This window comes from Colias croceus, chromosome 1 (genome assembly GCF_905220415.1).
Source record: "Colias croceus chromosome 1, ilColCroc2.1".
Lineage (NCBI taxonomy): Eukaryota > Metazoa > Arthropoda > Insecta > Lepidoptera > Pieridae > Colias > Colias croceus.
The window spans coordinates 4,205,024-4,226,796 of NC_059537.1; the positions used below are offsets into that span (position 1 = coordinate 4,205,024).

Below are 21,773 nucleotides of genomic sequence, written 5' to 3' on the forward strand. Positions count from 1 at the left end.
CTTGACGGGTTTTGTTTTATTTCCCATACTTAATATTAACAAAAGATTACAAAATTACAAATAATTTATCAGTAGTCTGTTTTATAGTAAGGAACATGGATTCTAAAAATAATTTAACAACAAAAACAAACAATTCTGGCGGGAAAAAATCAGGGAAACAAGCGACACGTCCGTCTAGTAACAGGCCTCGGCCGGTAGTGTCGGTACACAGGCGTTCACGCACACATGCGTACGTTTTTGGTTTGGGAATAAGAATTTTCGATTTACTCGAAATCTATTGATTGGACTAAAAAAATAAATCGACATTATTTTAGTATGTTGCTTGTAGAATTATTTGCCGTAAAAACAGAATGATTGCATGTAGTTAAGTATGGTTTTTAAGCATCAAAAGATTCTTTTAGAGGTATCTTTGTGATTTTTTTCTATCGAGTAAAGTAAGTTGTATTGTGTTTTCAGCTCGATATCTAGCTAGTATATATCCTGAAGAATATCATATATTTGTCTGAGATTTTTTACTACAGTTAATCATATACTTTAAAGCATTATAAAACTCGAGTTTTGCCTCGTTTAGCTCTTCTAAGCCCCTTAAGTTTAAATGCAAAGAAAAACAATATGCAATTGTATCTTACGCAGAATTGTTTAACAACTAATCGAATGACGTTCATTTCGTTATGATGAAGTTTAAAACATGGATTTATTTTATCATAATTTAAGTATTACCTCGAAATATTTTGGTAGTATAAAAGCATAGCATTGTATCGGTATAGTGATTAATTAAAAAAACTTTTAATAGTTACATAGAATAACAGTGGAATTATTTCAGTATGGAAATGTAAGATACATTTTTATTACCTGTTTATTATGAATGAATTTATAAATTTAAGGTCAAAATTAATGGCCAAATATTTTGTTTATCTTTTAGGTGACGAAGCTCGCTATACGGAAGGCTAAGGTTCCAACTTCCAAAGGTTTCTATGACTTATCTACTCAAACTTAATTACTGCTTTAATAAGGCCACAGAACTACGGCTTTCGTGTTTTTAGGTTTAAAATTATATTGGGGCGAATTGGGGCAATAAAATATATAAGAGTTTTTTTTTTATAATTTAACAAAACTGTTTGGATTCAAGAAAATATCAATTATTTAATTAAAATTAATTTAATTAATTTTAATTCAAAATTAATTGAATGTATGAACATTCTTTAAAAATACCTTTCGCAAAATCATAATAGATACCTACCTATTTAATTAGTTTGCATAACTTGTAACTTCTTGGAATATTTAATAGTGAATATCATTAAATAAGTAGTTTGTGCGCGGTCAGTAACATCAGATGTTCCGAAACATTGCGCAACATTAGATAAATATTATAATTATAACTGTTATTATACAAAAGCGTATTGACTTGAGAAGGATACAATCTATTTATATGAGATAATTGATTGTTTTATTTATAGAACACACGTTCTAAGACCTAATTTATTTGCATAAAAAACACAAGACTTCATGATCTGCAACTATTTGGAGAATATTAATTACAATGCTTTGATAAACAACATACTGTAGATACGCAAATTTAAAGATTAACATATATTTACGCATATTTAAAAGTCATATTTGCAATACAATAATTAATAATTCATTAATAAATAAATTTTAATAAAATACAATAGAACCAACGTATCATTTTAATTAATGTAAATCGCTGAATTTTGTTAATTTGATATTAAATGATCGCTGATTTACATCTTAACGTTTTTCGTTTGGTTAGATGCAGTCGTAGAAATGTTAAGCGTATAAATTAATTATTATAAAAAGTGACTTAATGTTCGGATTAAATGTGTTAAGTTGTTTCGGTTACCAAAACTTGAAAACTATTCGCAGTACAATAACTGGTTATTTGTGAACAATATTGCACAATGATTTTCATTGACTGTATCAGGGTTGTGCTTTTATAATTTTAACATATTTATCAAACGTTTATCTATTGTTATTAATTATTATTATGTTAGAATATTACACAAACAAATTTTTTAAATGTTAATTTATGTGAATAAAATCAGACTAATCTAGATTCGTTGAAACAGTAAACTTTGTTTATCTTAATATGCATTATTGCATTTGATTATACCTACATTTTCGCATAAAATGAACCGTGGGACAAAGATTTAGAGAAGATAATATAATATACCTATAAATATTATTAATACAGAATACGATAAAATATTTAGTTTTTAAATAATCTCTTATATCTGATCTATCTTAATCTATAAAATCAATAAAATATAATACATATGCTAATTATACATCGTTAAGCATTTTGGCAACCCTATCTGCATTCCTCGCGGCAAAACCTCCGGAATACTCGATCGTAACCTCGTGTCTACACTTGCTCTGAAGGAGGTCGAACGGAAACTTCAAACCGAAAGAAAGTACCAGATAATGCTCGCCAATTCTGTTATACTTTCATGGGCGTACTTAACCATTGATTGAAAGAAATTTGTTTATAAGTTTGGTTTATTTTATGTGGCTTGATATGGTTCCATTGGTAATTGTTCTATTTAATTTGGAATGTTAATAATAAATTTTTCACGCACATTTTGTTCGAACATTTTGTTGATTATTTTGAAACTTTCAAATTTTCAAGTTTAAACGATTGGTTTGAAGAGTTTTATGTTTTTGTAATAATTATGATTTTATGAGAAAAAAAATGTTAACAAAGCGGTTAAATAAAGATCAATTAGGTACCTAATTATATTTATGTTATCAATTGACATAACGCTTCAACATGGATTTTATTTATCTGTTTGATATTTTACGATTTTTTATGAGAATGACGCAAGCACGTGGATTAAGATAATCAATAAATGTCAAGTACAGAGTACCTTAATAATATCAGACTTAGGTATTAGAAATTTAGATGAAACTAAAATACCTACATCGAAATAAAATAATATAAAGTCATCAGGTATAGGTACTGTATCGTTGTCTGGATTTTTTTTCTCACTAATTATTATAACGATGTTCATTATTATATACGCCTTGCTGGTTCACCTCCCATTAAAAACAATTCATAATTCTAACTTTAACTTTATTTAATAGATGTTTCATATTAGAATTATAATATTGTTAGCCTTCCAATCGTGTCCGAGCCAGCTTTTTCTAAAGCTAAACAAATTAAAAAACTAAAACTTTCTTCGAACTTAGCTACCTTTAAAAAATGCATCAAAATCTACTGCATAGTCGCACACCATGTGCAGTTTGATCCAACTTGAGAGATAGGATAGTTTAAATCTCAAATCGTTTTAGAGAAAGCGGGCGAAGCCGCGGGCGGTAAGCTAGTATACTATATAGTAATAGTACACCTTATTCATAGAAAAACACAGATTATCAAAGAAATGCAAAGCGTTATGTAATATTTATTATTTATTCACAATCTATATTCTATACTTATAATAATTAATAACGTAATTACAAAGGGCTGACGAATTATATGTGCCATCGTCACGTGTACCGAAATGTGATTTTATTATACAATATTTGGTGAATATTTTAATTATAATGTCATTGAATATTGTTGCATGATTATCTTTTAAAGTACCTAGTTAGTCATATGACGTAAGACGTTCCATTAACTTTGCTGTTAATTCGGCTAAGTCGGTTAATTTCACATTTAACTGTTATCAAACTTGATGAAAAATAACTAACGTTTCACTAGGTAATAGATACGAGCAAAGCCAAGTCAAAGACCTTTTCTTATTTGTAGCAACGCCGTTCCCACATAAAATGCTGTTTTATTTTTTCCTCAATGTTATGTAACAAAACTGACCTAAATATTAACCCGAACATAATATCCATTGATATTAAAAATATCTAGACACACTCAAGGTGTTCTCTGTTTTATAAATATACTAATAATCAAGGACATTTCATAAACAAAAACGCAAAATTCCTGACTGTCTATTGGCCTTACTATTTGTTCATTCATATGTCTAGTTTAATTAATGGATTGATATCAATTAGCACTGACTCACGTGGTATAAAAATTTCAAATATTCGCATAAATTTTGCGTCATTAGTCTAGCGGAAGTTGAAGGAAGGCATTTACTTTCACACTATGTAGTGTTCTTTCTTTTTATCACTATGGTATAGATAGTAGTTTGCAATTAAAGGTTGTTTTGTATTATTCCTTCGTTAGGGAGATATTATGTAGGTATGCCTTCATATTTCCTTTGCATAGGAACAAAAGCAAGTTTACAAAATAGGCAATAATTCGTGGAAATTATTTAAATCGTATTTATTTCCCAAATATATAAATAATATTGTATAATAATACATAGGTATATTAAAAATATTTTTTTGTGAAACTATCCTTGGGTTATTGTAATCTTGATATAGTTCTGTGGTAATTTGACTCTTTCCGTAATTTTAAACCACAGCCGAAATATTCGATTTGACTTCTTAATTGTTCCACTCGTGTTAATTGAATGTAATAATATTGCAAATATCAGGTTAGATCAATCACATTTATTTTAGTGTAATGAACTGCAAAATGTGTTTCTAAATCGCATGCGAACATTTTTCAAAGTAACAATTTTACGGAATACTTATTCAATTTCATAGAAGTGCTTTCTTATACATATTAAAGGCTTATAAAATATATATTTTTAATAAAAAAAGTTAACTAGACTGGCTCTACATTTAACTTTACACCGAATAAAATGGCCAATGTCGTTATATTCTGTTGGTAATGAAATGTCGAAGTAACATAAATAACCTGTAATATTCTTGGTTTAACAATTATTCGTATTTATGCATCTGTTTGTTTTAGCTGATAACTTATTTAGAATTTTTGAATATTTGGAAGGATTCTCACAAGCTACTATTACTAATATCTACTATTAGATATGGGTGTAAAGAGGAACATGGTCACGCTTCTCCTTTTTTTTGAAAGAGATTGGAACCGAAAAAGGAATGAATATTGCCCGTAATAAATTATCATTTAGTACGATAAAATGCCAGTATAGAGTTGTAAATAAATCAAAGTAAATAAATGATTGTTTTCATAGAAAGAAGTCGATATTATGTTTATGGAAAAAATATGTTGATTTTACCTTTTTTGAAAAAAGATGTTCATTCACCTATGCATTGAATTAAATCGTTATGGTATGACATAAAACTCGACCGAAAAAATAAATTCCGATAGACCTAGACACCAGTTTCAAAGTTAATTATAAACATGTTATCTACGTCAAAAGAAGCAAGTTTAAAACGATACATAAATTTTATTATAATCGACGGTGAACGTGACTTAAGTTAACCTCACGTTTCTTTTTTTTCTGTGTCTTAAAAATTCTTGAATAGTTATGTAGAGTAACATTATAATATTATATGCCGTTGTAAAATAACTAAATATCTTATTTATGAATCAATTATACAAAATACACGTGCGTCATTCGAATGCATTTAGATATATTTTCTGTTCGAAATTAATTTCTAAAAAAGGATCAACAATATGTATAAAATACGGTGATATTTATATCAGACATTTAAAATCATGTTGTATAGATTAAAATATTTTGTAAACAACTAGGTATGTATAACATAGTAAATCAATGCGACTCACCTTTGAGAGATTGTTTTTGTCCAAGAAAAGTGGTTCCAATGTAAAGAATGTAAGGTCAGCGAAAAACGACAGCGCCAGCCCGAAAATTATATTATCGAAGATAGGATCCTTCAGAAGAGTCAGATCAAGAAATTCAGCCACTGTTTGCCTAAAAATATGAAATTTTATTAATATCACACAGTAACTTTACGATAATATTAAAATATTATTAGATGTCGCTTTATATTAGCTGGGTATGGTAGAAATTAATCTTCTTTTTTTATAAATATCCACATTATAAACATTATAGAATATCATTGGAACAATATTCTAAAGATACGATATCGGTTATATTTTGTTAGAATACATATTAGCAAATGATTCTGAGTTTTTCAAATATGCCCGATTTTGGCTTTTGATCTATAAAATCCTACTATTTCGCTTGATGTCATTTCGTTTATTATATATTTTTACATTATGTGTATACGTCACGCAAGGTAGTTTATTATTAAGAAAAGTAACAAATCTAGTAATTAGAGCAGGCTCCAAGGAGATGTTCGTTTGCAAAAATAGCGGACCTAAATTTGACTTCTGATATATATTGTATAGGTCCCAGACATCCTATAGACAGATTTTGCCAACCAGTTTTGTGGTCCCCCTGCCCGCACCCCGGTAATTAAATATGGCATACAAAGAAAAAAATAAAAATTTCCAAAACATGCCGTGTGGGGTATCCAATGAAAGAGCTTATTGAGTAAATCACGAATATATAGCATACTATATACATTTCTTACACTTTCTCTAAGATTTTTTAGAAAATTTACGAAAATGGTCCATTTTTGAGTTAACTTTAAACCACTATAGATTGAAAACTCATGAAAATATTTTTTAAATTATTATTTTAAATAATTAACAATAGTCCATTGTTTACGATTCAATAGTTCGTACAGTGAAATAGTTGCATGGGGGAGTGGGGGGAGCATTCAAAGATGGCGAGTTTCGATATTTCAATATATGTATTTCTTAAAATTTCGGACTCAGTGGAGACGTTTGCAAAAATTGCGGACCTCAATCTGACTTCTGATATATATCATATAGATCCCAGACATCCTATAAACAGATGTTGCCAACCAGTTTTGTGATCCCCCTCCCCCCTCCCCTCCATCACAAATATTATTGATAAATTACAAAGTTTTTGGTTTGAATTATGAAATTATTGGTAATTTTGTGTTATAAATAAAATACAAGGTAGTAAACTAATAGAATTATTTTATTTTGATCCATTTTTACGAAATTTACGGAGAAAAATGCTTACACATGCAAGTAACAGTTTGATTTTGTTACAAGTTTTTACAATTATTGTTTACACATTTACAAGGATATTCATTTCAGTGCTGCTTTTATGCAGGTACAAGACATTGTGCGACAGTTGGATTGACATTTACACGGTTTTATCATCAGTTTTATTCATGAGTTTTCAATCTATAGTGGTTTAAAGTTAACTCAAAAATTGACCATTTTCGTAAATTTTCTAAAAAATCTTAGAGAAAGTGTAAGAAATGTATATAGTATGCTATATATTCGTGATCTACTCAATAAGCTCTTTCATTTGATACCCCACACGGCATGTTTTGGAAATTTTTATTTTTTTCTTTGTATGCCATATTTAATTACCGGGGTGCGGGCAGGGGGACCACAAAACTGGTTGGCAACATCTGTCTATAGGATGTCTGGGATCTATACAATATATATCAGAACTCAGAAGTCAGATTTAGGTCCGCTATTTTTGCAAACGAAACTCCACTGAGAGTCCGGTCTAAATTTATAGTCATCAGATTCACACTTAATAAATTAACCAATAAAATACTTAGATAAAAATGAATACTATTTTTTACGCAGTCGCAATAAATTGCGTTTTTTAGTACATGTTTCATTTATTATTTATGTGTCTGCTCAATAATTATTGAAACGTTAAAATAAGATAAATAACTCCTTGTTACATTATCACTTCCAACGAGCATATAAGAACATAAATCATTAATTCTTATTAGCCTAAGAAGAAATAGAAACAAATTATCTTCAGACGAAATTCTAAGACCCTAAAAAACCTTAATAGATAAATCAACCCTCATTAGATCAGCTTTTGGGACTTTGTCGCATATCTAGGATTCCATTTAAAGGGTCTAATTTATGGTTATCCGAACTCGTAAAAGGAAATAGATCAAAATAAATACTGGTTTAATGACGCCAATTAATTGATATTCAAAATAAGATACATTATGCAAAAATCGTAGATAGTAATTTAAAAATAGCATCTCGATCAGTGAAAGGTGTAGAATCAGTGTCAGTCTATAATATTACCAGGCAGTTATGTCTCGGGAAACAATTTTATGTCTATACATAATTCAGTTTCTAGACTAAAATATGTGTATTCTTGTTGTTCGTATCTATTTTTTTTTAATATCTGTGAAGAGTTATTCAGTGTTAGCATCTGCTTATTCAAATTTATTACGATTTAAATAATTATTATTTGAACTAGTAAAGAGCCTTACCATTTACCTTCCTTGTTCTTGATAATTGGCATGGGCGTAGATCCCATGTTGCCGAAGTTGCCCAAACTGGACACGGACGCCGCTTTATAAAGGTTCTCTATATACACATTGTCACTAGAGTTGAACTTGCCATCGCTCTTGTCCGCTGGTATCAAAACCACGGGAATACTTAATCTCCTAGAGTCGGTCAAGTTGGGAATGAATAAAAGCCCAGATCCTTTGTGGTTCTCTAAGCCGTGCTTTATGTACAAGTTCTCTACAGATCTCGCGTCTTGTTTTGTCCCGTTTATACTCTTCGGGTAGTCGAAACTTTTGCCGTTTTCGATGGCTGGCGTTGGTGGGATCACTGGAATAGAATTGCCAATTTATATCGTATTCATGTGTTAAATAGTTTAAATCATAATACATTTTAATGCTACGTGACAAGCAGGAAAAGATAGGTAATATTTATATTGGAATTGTCAGTTTGCACGTTTGCCCGAGATTTGTTTTAATATTGAAACATTTTTTAGTATAAAGAGCCAAGAGGTATAGTCTGATAAGGATTATTTAATATGAATTGTAAAAAATATACTTACAAACAATTTTTTCGCATGATTTCACTCGCTTCACCATATACCATTGTACTGGGTGCATAACTAATGCCCCGAAAATACTGTGAGAAGATATCGCGCACAAAATAGCTAACGTGCCCCGAAATCCATATTCAGTTATAGTAAACTTTATGAACAATGGATACACCATCGTTATCAGTCCAATAGATGCCTTACATAGACTTAAATAAAGCACTTTTTTCCTTGTAAAATAACTGTTAAAGCTGGTATATGACACCGGAATGAGGAGGCCCATCCCTAACCCTTGCAAGAATCCATTTGTTATAATCAGTTGTGTTGTTGACACCACAAAAATGGCTAAAAATGATGCGAAAGTGTAAATAAACGCTCCGATAAGTCCAACTTGTCTTAGTGATAATTTCTTCAGTGCTATGTTTGCGGAGAATCCTGAAAATAAACATAGTTTTTTATTGCCTGTTTAAAACCATTGTTCCTGCATATTTGCATTAAGTTTTGTTATTTTATAATCTTTGTAAAATATGTTTTGTTTGATATATGTTTAACGGATTATTATATTATATTATTTTCGTTCAGTAATAGTTGCTATGTTAATATTTTAAAAGTTTAAAAAATAAGTTATGATTTATTCCCAATGTGGCATTCATTTCTAGTATAATGTCATAATAAAAAAACATCAGTATAATAATATATCTAATAATTAATTCAAAGTATGACTAACAAATCAAATTAATTTTATATTTCTTTGAATAAATGTTTCGATTTAAAATATAATCAGTATTTTATAACATAACAATGTGATGAAAAATGTGTCTAAATGTAAATTTTTACATTTACTTTATTATGCGTAATTAATTTTTTATAATTATAGCTTTTTGGTGACCTTTCCTACTTACTTCAAACTCGAAGTCAAGTTGCAAATAATATGTAAGTTCTCTCAAATACATTCATAGATTAAAATACATGAATACAAAAGATTAACTTCAAAGTTCAAACTATTAAAGTGGAACAGCAAATACATATTAAATAATTATTATCAATTTTGAACAAGAATTACATAATCGTTTAATTCGTATGCATCGAGATAATAATACCAGTATAACCCTTCTCATGATAATTCCATTTTAATTTACTTTTTATACATTCATTTGCAACATTCTAGAAACTGATGTGGGTGCAATTATTTGTTTAATGAAATGAAATCTCTAGGTTATAACGTTATGGAATTTTTTATTTAAAACAATTTAAAATAAAAAGAAATCATAGACACACAAGATAAAGAATGTAATGTTTACTAAGAAGCCGCGTCTATGATAGTATCTCCCACTATAATAACACACGAAATAAAATTGCGCAAACAAAGTACCAAACTAAACAAAAGGAGTGTCTTAATTATGTCATACATAATCTATACTAATATTATAAAGCTGAAGAGTTTGTTTGTTTGTTTGAAGGCGCTAATCTCAGGAACTTCCTACTGGTCCGATTTGAAAAATTATTTCGGTGTTAGATAGCCCATTTATCCAGGAAGGCTAAAGGCTATATCATAACACTAAGAGCAACCGGAGCGGAGCCACGCAGGTGAAACCGCGAAGCGCAGCTAGTATTAAAATATATCCAGATTCTTTACGTCAGTCGTTACATTATTACATACATTAATAATCTTAACAGAAAAATTTAAAATCGGAAATACATATCGTGTAATTGTATTACAATTTTATTACAAACGCTATTAAATATTTTACTATTAACTACAGAATATAATATATGGCAGATTTATTATATTCTTCTTACTCTAGAAAATGTGAAAATGTAATGAAAGCAATATTTACCAGCAATAGCGAGCGTAACCTGGAACACTCCATACACAAGGGTGACAGCGCCGGTTCCAACACCGAGTTCGTCTAAAAAATCATTGTATATAAACCCAAATACGGGCTGGTGAGCAGTGCCAGCTATCTGCAACAAAATACTTTATTACTATCCAAAATACAATCATAAATCATAATGTAATACTGTTTTATGCGCGTCTGAACGTTCAGCTGAATACCGTTACAATAACAAGTATGGGACTTTTTCTACATGTATGGAAAGTTACTAGTCAAATAGTGAAAACATTTCGCTGATATGTAATGTTTATTTATTAAATCGTATTGTGTTTTTAAATAGTCGTAAGTCTGGACATAATAATATAAAATCCAGTAGCTTCAACTCTGGTATTTAGTTCTTATAATTATATGCAACTTAGAAAACCAAATCGTTTTACGTTTAATCACAAAATATTCTAGGGACTTATCTTAAATGTTTAAGCTGATACAAATAAGCAAGCCACTGAAGCATGCATGTCACGTCGACTTCTATATACCGCACCATTAATTTAGTTAAAATGTAAACACTAGAATCAATTACATTGTCCTTAATGTAAGAAAAAAGATTAAGCTCGATTACACTTATAAAATAGAATGTACATATTATGCAAAATAGGCTACTGGCCTTAATTACGTAGTGTAAAAAAGTAATACAATAAGTTAGATTGATAGCGTCAATTAAAGAACAATAAATCAACAAAAATTTGCACAACAATTACATCAGAATTTTTCATATTATTTTCAGAAAAATCTTAATACTAAAAATAAGAAACTAAACGAAGTACGATAAACCCTAGAATATAATATTATTATTGAAGTAGGAACATGACATTTATTTTTCCCAGTAACAGCTTTTAGCAGTTACTCCTCTTCCAATGCTATGTTTAAACTATTAGCATACCAATAAAATACACATGGCTCATTATAATAATTACAAGCCATTTAGGTATTTACAGAAAATATATACACTAGCTTAGCAACTAGTCAACTATCTAGCTTTACATAAGTGGAATGTTATTTTGAGACACACGTAGGAATTCCATTATATTTTTTGTTTCCTTTTATCTTAACAGAAGTGCATCTTAATTTTAAATCTGATGCTTTTCAGTTAAAGTATGAGGTAGACTAAAAATAACTATATGATGAAATAAAATAAGATAAAATAATTTGAGGAAATAAAACATGTGTGGTTATGAACACAAAGCTTATCTTAGAGTGTTGTGATAGTAGTGCGAAATAAATTCTATTTATATTAGAAATCCCTAGAATAAGATCTGCCAAACAACAACTTTGTTTAAATAATGGGTAAGATATTTTTACGTATTTGCAAATCAAATGTTGATAATTTCTATTAGAAGATTATACAAGGAAAAATAGCAGTTTGTAACGTAGGTAGTATTTTTTCAAATGGTTGTACCATTATTAGCTTTTTCTCCTAAATCTATACTAATATTATAAAGCTGAAGAGTTTGTTTCTTTGAACGCGCTAATGTCAGGAACTACGGGTCCGATTTGAAAAATTTTAACAGTGTTAGATAGTCCATTTATCGAGGAAGGCTATCATTACGCTAAGATCAACTACTAGTACCAATAATAATAATGTCAAAATTAAAAACCGAATACTATACAATAAAAATGCTATGACGTCAAAGAATCAAGTTATACCTATACAACTTAACCAAATACCGATGATATAAAATTAACATTTTAAATTCATTTTTTAACTACCTGGAATATGTAAGAGATTTTTCCGTACCAATAATATTTTAGCTGAAAATAGCAAATGGACTATCTGAGTACATGAATATGGATTTATTATAATCCAAAACTATAATACGTTTTATATATTTATAGATTTAATGGAAAGAATGTGTATTGGTGTAATATAAAAAAAATGTAGCGAGTTTTGTTTTATATCTTGACGTGACGTCACGGAAGGGTCCCTTTAATTGATTTTTATAGATACCGTCTAGTGAGCGGGTTTTATTAGATAAGTCGCTCTTATACCTGTAATAGATTAGAACATAATTTATGGATTCTAGTATCAAGTTTAATTATTCTCAATATAATGTTAAGCAATAGTTAGAGGTAGGAATTTCGCCGCATTCATTAGCATTTTAAAGTTTAAACATAATATTGATGTACGATCAATTACTTTTTGAATTTCCGTAAATCATTATAAACAAGTGATTAGTGAGTTTATATTTAAACTTATTTGTTAATAGGTATTGTATTATTATTAGTTTAAACCTTAACTATATTTTGAATAACTGTAAACTATATTCTGGTGAGACAAAAGCTTGCTTTGTTAAAATATGTCATGTATAAGACGTCTAAAATCGCAAAAGAAAACTAATGATAACGGTTACACCCACGGTATTTATTTTTTTGTTTGTTTTACAATATTATTTATCAACTTAATGGGGCAATTTTTTATACCTATAATTTTATTTTTTCAAATTTACCTTATATATTTTTATTTATTTAATTAATGTACCGAACCACCTCTAGGGTAATTCAATTCGTGCTTGTCCAGATTCTATTTAAAGCTCATGTGATGTTACTTGTTTTTATTTTTATTGCATGTATCGGCACCGTTATTACTATGTAAATTTGATTAGACTGTATGGATATTCAATTTTATAAATATCACGTTTTCTTATTAAGTAGAAAATGTATTTAAAACGTAGGTTGTCATTGATAATTTGAATTAAAAACCAACTCACCACTCAAACGTGGTGTTTAACATGACTGTGTGATAAAAAAAAAATCACGCGAGTAAATAGATCTATATATAGGTACAAAATATTATTATAATTGTAATTTTATGTATGCTATGTAATACTATTAAAAATCGTGTATCTTTTCCGTTGGAATTTTCATAATATATGTGCATATAAAAATTAAATATACGCCTGCTTTCGATTTTGGAGTATTTATATGGTTATAGAATCATTTGAAGAATTAATACTGTCCTAATCTAAATGACAAGTTCTTTAATGTATTCATTCAATTTTGGCTATGTTGATCCAATAGAAATAGTTTTCAAATGTAAGTAATAAACTGTAACTCTTCATCACTTCTGTAAGAAAATAAAAAATCACGCAAGTTCAACGACCCGATATTCGCACTTAGTAATTAAACATACTACATACACTACTTAATTGCATTTAATAGACCAAGTCAGTATATACAAATAATACAAGTGTAACGAAATCGTTAATACATTCACACCTCAGTTAACACTAATCATAATGAATTGGTTAATTAGACGCATAGTTACGAAAATGATGCGGACAGACTGAGTTATTTTCCGCGTGTATTATTTGATAGACATTAATTATGTAGTAATAGAGACTAGTTCTCTATCATAGTCTAGAATCTAGATTAGGTCTAGTGATAATCAAGTGATTGGACATTTTAGAATAAATTACATAATTTTGTTTGTGATTATGTATGACCCTTACATGTGGTTCGGTGTTTCGTTTTAAACATGAATTATTGCGTCATATTACCTATAGTTTAAATAAGCAATTTATTGCCAATAGGTATATAAAATATGTATGTAAAAAAGGCAATTATATAAGTTTCATAACAATAAATAATTGAACGTTACTATGAATCTATAGATACCGTTATAGATATAGAGCTAGGAACCTATGTTTGATTTTTAAACGCACTAATCAGGAACTACTGTTTCGAATTATATTGAGAAACGCTACAGGTAGGTTACAAAAGTGGGAATAAATAATTCTTACAAGAGGAGACTAATTTGTGTGGGTCACATCTATACATATAATAAATCTGTAGAAGGGTCAATTCTGTACATTGAAAATATTGAAAATATAAATAGCAGGAGGTGTTACTGGATCGATGCCAAACCCAAATATGTGATTAAAAATATTTTTGTCTGTCTGTCTGTCTGTCTGTATGTGAAGGCATCACATGAAAACTAACGGTTTGATTTCGATGAAGCTTGGTATAATTATACCTTATGATCCTGGGCATAAAATAGGATACTTCCGGAAAAATACGTAGAAAAAACGTCTTAGTTTTTCCGCGCGGACGGAGTCGCGGGCGGAATATAGTATGTATATATATCATAATAATAATCACATATTAAGTCGTATAGTTCATGAATGGTATTAAAATGTATGCATAAATCTGTGTATTTTAATTGCAGACATAGTTTTATTTGCGGTTAAAACATCCATGACCAGAATAATGTCTAGAATTGCGTAAAATAAATGAAACTATAACAAAAAGGTCGCCGAGACTCATGTACTTTTTAGTGTGAGGAAGTCGGTGACCTTTTATTATAAAGTTTTAACAGGATCAGCAAAGTTTTTAACTTCGTTTTGGCTTTTCAAACGAGGATATATTATGACGTTATTCCGTCGCGGTTGGTAACTGTCGGTAGTTGTTTTAAGGATAGAATGCGATATATTTTCCGAAAATATTTAGAAAACCTAAATTATATGATTTTTGGAATAGGACGCAAATAGCTAAAATAAACGTTCAAGATAGCAATGTATTACCTACATGTATATAATTTAAGGATGGATCGCGTACCCGGAATAAAGTTGTTCATAGATTCGTCTAGAGGTAGACTCTAGTCTCTAGACTACAATTTCTGACTAGATATAATATTCTTATATTATTGGATACGTTTGGTAGTCATTATAGATCTTCACATCCATAAAATGTTTATATTCAGGATTTATAAATATATCTAATGTTTGAAATTTGTTACATGCACACATAGTATTTCACTATATAGTATTTATAAAACAAACTCGCTTTCTCTGTCCCTATTTCCCTTTGTATGCTTAAATCTTTAAAACTACGCAACAGATTTTTTTAATAGATAGAGTGATTCAAGAGGAAGGTTTTATATTATTTGTTAGGTTTTAGACAAAGCGGGCGAAGCCGCGGGCGGTAAGCTAGTACATAATATTTTAATATCGTAAAACAAAGACATCGAACGGGAGTATTCGTACATATTTAAAATGCTCTACAATTAAAACAAGGAGTAGTGCGTTTTCGTGTTAAAAGTGATTCAATGAATTTTTACATTAATTAATTACTGAAATGTGCATTAAATCTATTATAATTATGTATGCAAGCGTTTATATTACATTTATCACTTATCTATCGAGGTAAATTAAGCACGAGATATATTTACATACCAATGGAATTGATATTCATTTCTAAATTAGTTTTGGTTTTTAAAAAGGTTCTAGCAATATTGTAATCCAATTAAATCTGACTTACTGTTTACAATTAATTGTGTGTTATATAATTTTCCTTCTTGAATTTATTATGTTATGTGCCTACTGCAATGACTATTTTGCTCTGTTATGGGGATTCGTATGTGATGAAATTATATTTAATTGATCATGTTTATAGAAGAATCCAGCTAAATATTCGAAAATTTATGTAAACAAACATAATCTCCAGATATTTTCTTTCGGTTACTTACAAAGGCTTTGATTATAATTTCCAATAAAGATGTTCGCATAAAATCACCTTATCACTAAATCATATCACTACATAGTATAAAACAAAGTCGCTTTCTCTGTCCCTATGTCCCTTTGTACACTTAAATCTTTAAAACTACGCAACGGACTTTGATGCGATTTTTTTAATATATAGAGTGATTCAAGAGGAAGGTATTAGTATATAATTTATTAGGTTTTAGACAAAGCGGACGAAGCCGCGGGCGGTAAGCTAGTTCTTATTAAATTATAATTGATAAACTATTATACAATAAAAAACGTAAACATAGTGTTAGATAACGAGACTGCATGCATAAATTGTTAACCTAAGTTGATTTAATTTTAATGTAGAGCAAATCGCATAAGGTCGCGCCTATTACGGTATTTCAATTCATTAAACTTCTAAGACATTCCTCAAAAACATGTATCGAACCTTAACCTACATGTTATGATCTAGAAAATTGCTAAAATATTTCACATACATAATAAATAGGTACATAATATTAGGAAATTTGGCAAAGAGACTAACAAGGAAGTCCTACCTTACCATCATTTAACATCAGGTGGCCCACCTGCCCCTTTGCTTGCTCTGACATAAAAAAAAACCTGAATTCTTTTTTTAGTACCTTTTGCTTGTGTCAAAATAGTAAGCCGCAAATGGATAGTACGGGACATTCGGCACTGAATGCTATTGAACTCTTTACAATGTATAATTTTTAGATATATTAATATGGATAAATGTAAAAATGTTGTGTGGTTTTATGAAACCACGGTAAAAGTGAAACTTTTTTTCACACTATAGACATTTAACTAAAAATTATCGTATTCGTACGATAATTAACGTACGTATCGTGCGTCACGCGACAGACCAAAAAGTTTGAGACGATGTAATAAAAGTTTCACTTTAAAAATATATAGGATACACATTTTTTCTCTGTTTTTTTTATGAGTTTAAATAACATAAATTTAATTTTAAACGATTAAAAATAACTAAATAAATTATTTTGTACTAAACATTATGGCTCTGCACGGAGCCTAAAGCATGAACTATATTCTGAGATTGTCATTTATTGAGTCGATTTTAATATTATTTTAAATTAACAAAATTTGTAGCTGAAAAATAGTATATCCTACTTCCTCATAAAGTACAATTGATAATATTCTGCTGTATACGGATATTAATTTAAAGGTTAAATTATAAATTGAATCAATCATTAACCTAGATATCTTCGAGAATAGGTATATTCGTTTGAATTATTAAAAAAAATCTTTACAAACGACATGCAATCTTTGTATTAACGAGGCCTAAAAAACAATAGAATGCTGATAATATATTTCAATCAAAAACGTTAATATGATAAACAACGTGTTATATTTATATCTTATAACTCGTGAAATTTTAATTTAAGTAGCATATGAAATGGAGATTTAATGAAGGTATAGTAAGAGGCATTCTTATTTAGATAAAATTGAATAATTTTTGCACTCAGCGATCAAATTTCCGGGGTCATAGTTTCTTGGAGAATTTATTTTTATGCTATCTAATATCTATTATTTTTAATTAAAATCTTTTTATTTTTTCAATTTTTACTTATTTTAATATTTTTCTAGCATTCTCTGTTTTATTTACGGAAAATATAAGCACGTCGACTTGAATATGATAAATGTCGTTTTGCATGTAGAGCATTTTTGTAAATTCGCATACAGGCACGCAATAGGCAATATTTACGTAAGTGTAATCTGCTGACATGTAGGTAGTTAAAAACTACATTTATCCAATAATACGCCTTATTACCTTAACTTTGAGAATCAATTTTAATTTTATGAAAATTTAAGCATTACTTTCATTACAGATATTACTAAAAACATTGTAATTACCTAGTAATCATTTTATAAAATATATATAAATATATACGTGTGTGATATTGAAGGAAACGCCAATAATAATAAAAAATAATATGAAACATATTTTATTTTAACTGACAGTAAAATAAATGACTATGTCACATTCTTGTATTTTATTTAATTGTTCGTGAAATATAAATGTGTTAATAAAAACTTACAAATATAACGGAAAGGCCAACACACACAGCGTATCCCCAGCCACCTTCGGGAGGCACCAACTCATATTTCTTCTCACTCTCACAACTTTCTGACCTCCTAGACTCACTCATATTAACAATTCGATACACTCGACCCTAGGAATCAATTGATAACGCCAGACATACAACTTCTCTTTTATAACACGCGTGTGGAGGTCTTAAAACCTCTATAAATACAGTATACGTAAACAAATTACTTAAGGCTTAAATTATTACATTTATAACGTAAACAGAATAAGTGTATTTCCCAAACTTAAATAAACACGAGATACGATAGTTTCATTGAACGCGGCGCGCTGCCGGTACGGCGATGTCTTACTACCTTACTGGCTTGAATGACTATAAAAAATCTGTCACTAAGTAATCGAAAAATTTGTTTTGATCGGAATAGGGTGCTGAGATGTGGAGACCGATGATCTAGTTATCGTTCCGTGAATGGTCATTTGTGCATTACATAAAACGCATTCGAGATGGGCGCATGCTTCATTATTTTTATGAATGAATTAACAATGTATTTATGAGAAAATTATTAAATCTTTTGGGTTTAATATTGTTTAATTTATTTGATAGTTAAAATTCGAATGTATTTTAAAGCGTACATTTTTTATACATTTACAACACGTCATCGTGAACAGTTATTGGTTTAATTACGGGTTGAATGGAATGCTTGTTTTTTGTGGACCTCTTTTATGATTGTTATCTTGAACCGATGGTCATTTTAAATATTTTCACATTGTAACTAAAAATACACGCTCTATGGTACAGATTTAATTCAATTTGAACTATTTGATCCCCAATGATTTTCATTAATAATTACATTCGATTCTATATTGAAGTAGTGCCGCGTGGTCTCAAACTTAACAAGTTATATCTACCTACACTAAATCAGTTAAAAATCGGTGCAGTCATTTTTGAGTTTATTGCGAACATACAAAAGAACAGACAGACAGACGTAACGGAATTGTTTTATAATATGAGTGATATTTAAACCAGATTTGTATTTGTTTAGGAACGAATAACAAAACGATAACAGTTTTGGGAAAGTTGATTTACATTGTGTATAGCAAATATACATATTTACGTAATAATTTGAATGTATTATCTTAATTTGCTAAAATATGCTTTAGGTATTATGTATTACTTTGTCAAAGAAAATTCCTGGACCATCGTTCTACGCAAAAAATTACATAAAACTTAAAAGTAATAAATATAGTTTTTACAATATTGCATTCTTGGGCATTGACTCATTATTATGAATTATGGTTGGATAATCCATTCTTATAATATAAATGCTAAGGTTTCTTTTTATTTTTGTATTTTCAAGCATTAACCACATTTTAATTAATGCTTAGATGGAATCTTTGAGAAGGATAAAGATTATTGTAAAACTTAAGGGGTTACCAATAATATTTGTATGTGACTATTTTGTTAACCTTACGTATAATACGCAAGGCATATCGTGGATATGTATCATGATAAATACTTTAACTTTATACATACTCAAATAAGTGACTTGAAACGAGGCAGTTATTATTAAAAGTTACATATTATCTCAAACATAGAAATAATCTCAAAACGCTCCTGACTAATTTTCAATTTTAACTGATATTGTAGTTTATACGAATGGGTTACTGCGACATCGACTTGATGAATTTATAATATAGTTTTTAATATAAAATTCTCTTGTTACAGTGTTTGTGACCAAACTCTACCAAAATATTTTTAAGCTATTGCATAGCTTCTATCGCGGGCCTTGAGCGCGGGGACCGAATCGAGAAAATTCCGTAACGAAAAATCCTCACGCTCCCCACTCCGACGGGCGGAGGTGTGGCTTGAAGGCATGCTATGCAATAGCTTTACCGCGGCCGCGGCAGTCCCCGAGTGCCACACGTCTTTTTTTGTTATTTTCGTTATATTTACAGTATGACAATATTTCCTAGGGATTGTAATAGTGCTAAAGTGATATAATATGTTAGGTATGGCCATAATCTATTATTTATATCCCAAAACACCGTTTGCTAGGTCAGCTTGTATTTTACATGTTCATAACGCATTTAATATTAAACGCCATTTATATTCATTGCATATTTTTATGTCATAGATAAAATAATAATTTATAATATTGCTATTAAGAACCAGATTAGAAATACCGTGAATAATAATGGACACCTACTTTGTAGCGTCAAGTCTTCCATTGTATTTTATATTGCTAAGTTCGCAAAATATCAAATTATTATTGCATATTACGTACTTTATTTAGGATTCCGAGGGCAGAGAAGGTCATAATTCTATGTATATTATATAAATTATCTTATACTAGCTTAGCGCCCGCGGCTTCGCCCGCTTTGTATAAAACCTTATAAATTATATTATATACTAAAACCTTCCTCTTGAATCACTCTATCTATCAAAAAAAACTTGCATCAAAATCCGTTGCGTAGTTTTAAAGATTAAAGCATACAAAGGGACGGAAATAGCGACTTTGCTTTAATTATGTAGTGATAAGTACGAATTGTACCGAAATTCTTCGCTCACACTACGTCACGTCAAAAAACTACACGTATTATACTAGGCGTTCGTCCCGGTTCCGCCTGGGTTGAACCGGGATAAAAACAACATAAAATTAAGCCTATGTTCATCAGTGATAATGTAGGACTCTAATGGTAAAAGATTTTTTTATATCGGTCACGTAGTTTCAGAGCCTATTAAATTCAACAAACAAACAATCAAAACTTTCCTCTGTATAATATTAGTGTAGATGTACATACTTAGATGAAAATTAGTATCCTTTTCTTTACCTTTTCCAGTTACTCCTTTACTCCCGTTGTCTTACCTCTTTATAATCTTTTTCATTTCAAAAGCTACTTAAGTACTCATTTACTGAGGCAGGACCCGTCTTTTTTACCTAGAATAATCTAGTTCCAATCTATTAAATAAATTAGTAATAATGATCAGATACTATTGGATCTATATATAAATAAAAAAATAATAATCATTAATAAGGAAATCGACTTCGGTGGTTGCATATATTATCTTCAATTATCCGCTAATGAATAAAGGAAGATACTTTTTATTACAATACAAATGGATAAAGTAGTTGAGCTATTCATTATGTTATTGGCAGGAAAATCATGTTGCATTCAATAAACGAAATTATACTTTTTACTCGATGTTTCAACAAAAGGAAATAATAGGGGTGTAAGTCATTTATTTACTATGGTTACAACATCCGCTTTTAGGGATCAGTTTAATTTTAAAAGAAATTCTGTTCTGTTTTATGACATATTCATTATTCTCTGAAATATTGTTTGCTGTAAAATTAAAAGATTATTATGACGTTTTATAATGCATATAAATTTTCCTGAAATTGTACGATTAGATAATTCTGAAATTGTTGATAATAATAGTAAAACTTTAGAATTTTAAATCAAATGTCGAGTTAACAGAATCTAACTTTTTAGTGTTAACTCTACATCTCATTGTTTTTAGTATAAACAATTAAATGAACGACAAATTAATTGATGTTAGGTATTTTATGATTTCTACTTATATACATAATATAATAATAAGATATAC

At 29.3% G+C, this 21,773-nt stretch overlaps 2 protein-coding genes across 8 annotated transcripts in view; one reads left to right on the forward strand and one right to left on the reverse strand.

Annotated features, from left to right (window-relative positions):
- The window catches only part of LOC123704136 (monocarboxylate transporter 9-like), a 32,102-nt gene extending 13,560 nt beyond the window's left edge, over positions 1 to 18,542 (reverse strand). Inside the window, exons 1-5 of the mRNA XM_045652467.1 lie at positions 18,159 to 18,542; positions 10,562 to 10,688; positions 8,736 to 9,158; positions 8,158 to 8,503; positions 5,627 to 5,774 (exon numbers count right to left, since the gene is read on the reverse strand). Of these exons, the coding sequence (XP_045508423.1) occupies positions 5,627 to 5,774; positions 8,158 to 8,503; positions 8,736 to 9,158; positions 10,562 to 10,688; positions 18,159 to 18,269 (1,155 nt within the window). The 5' untranslated portion in view covers positions 18,270 to 18,542. The remainder of the gene's footprint in view (positions 1 to 5,626; positions 5,775 to 8,157; positions 8,504 to 8,735; positions 9,159 to 10,561; positions 10,689 to 18,158) is intronic.
- LOC123703582 (solute carrier family 12 member 4) overlaps positions 1 to 21,773 on the forward strand; it is a 289,109-nt gene that overhangs the window by 97,214 nt on the left and 170,122 nt on the right. The window lies entirely within an intron of this gene.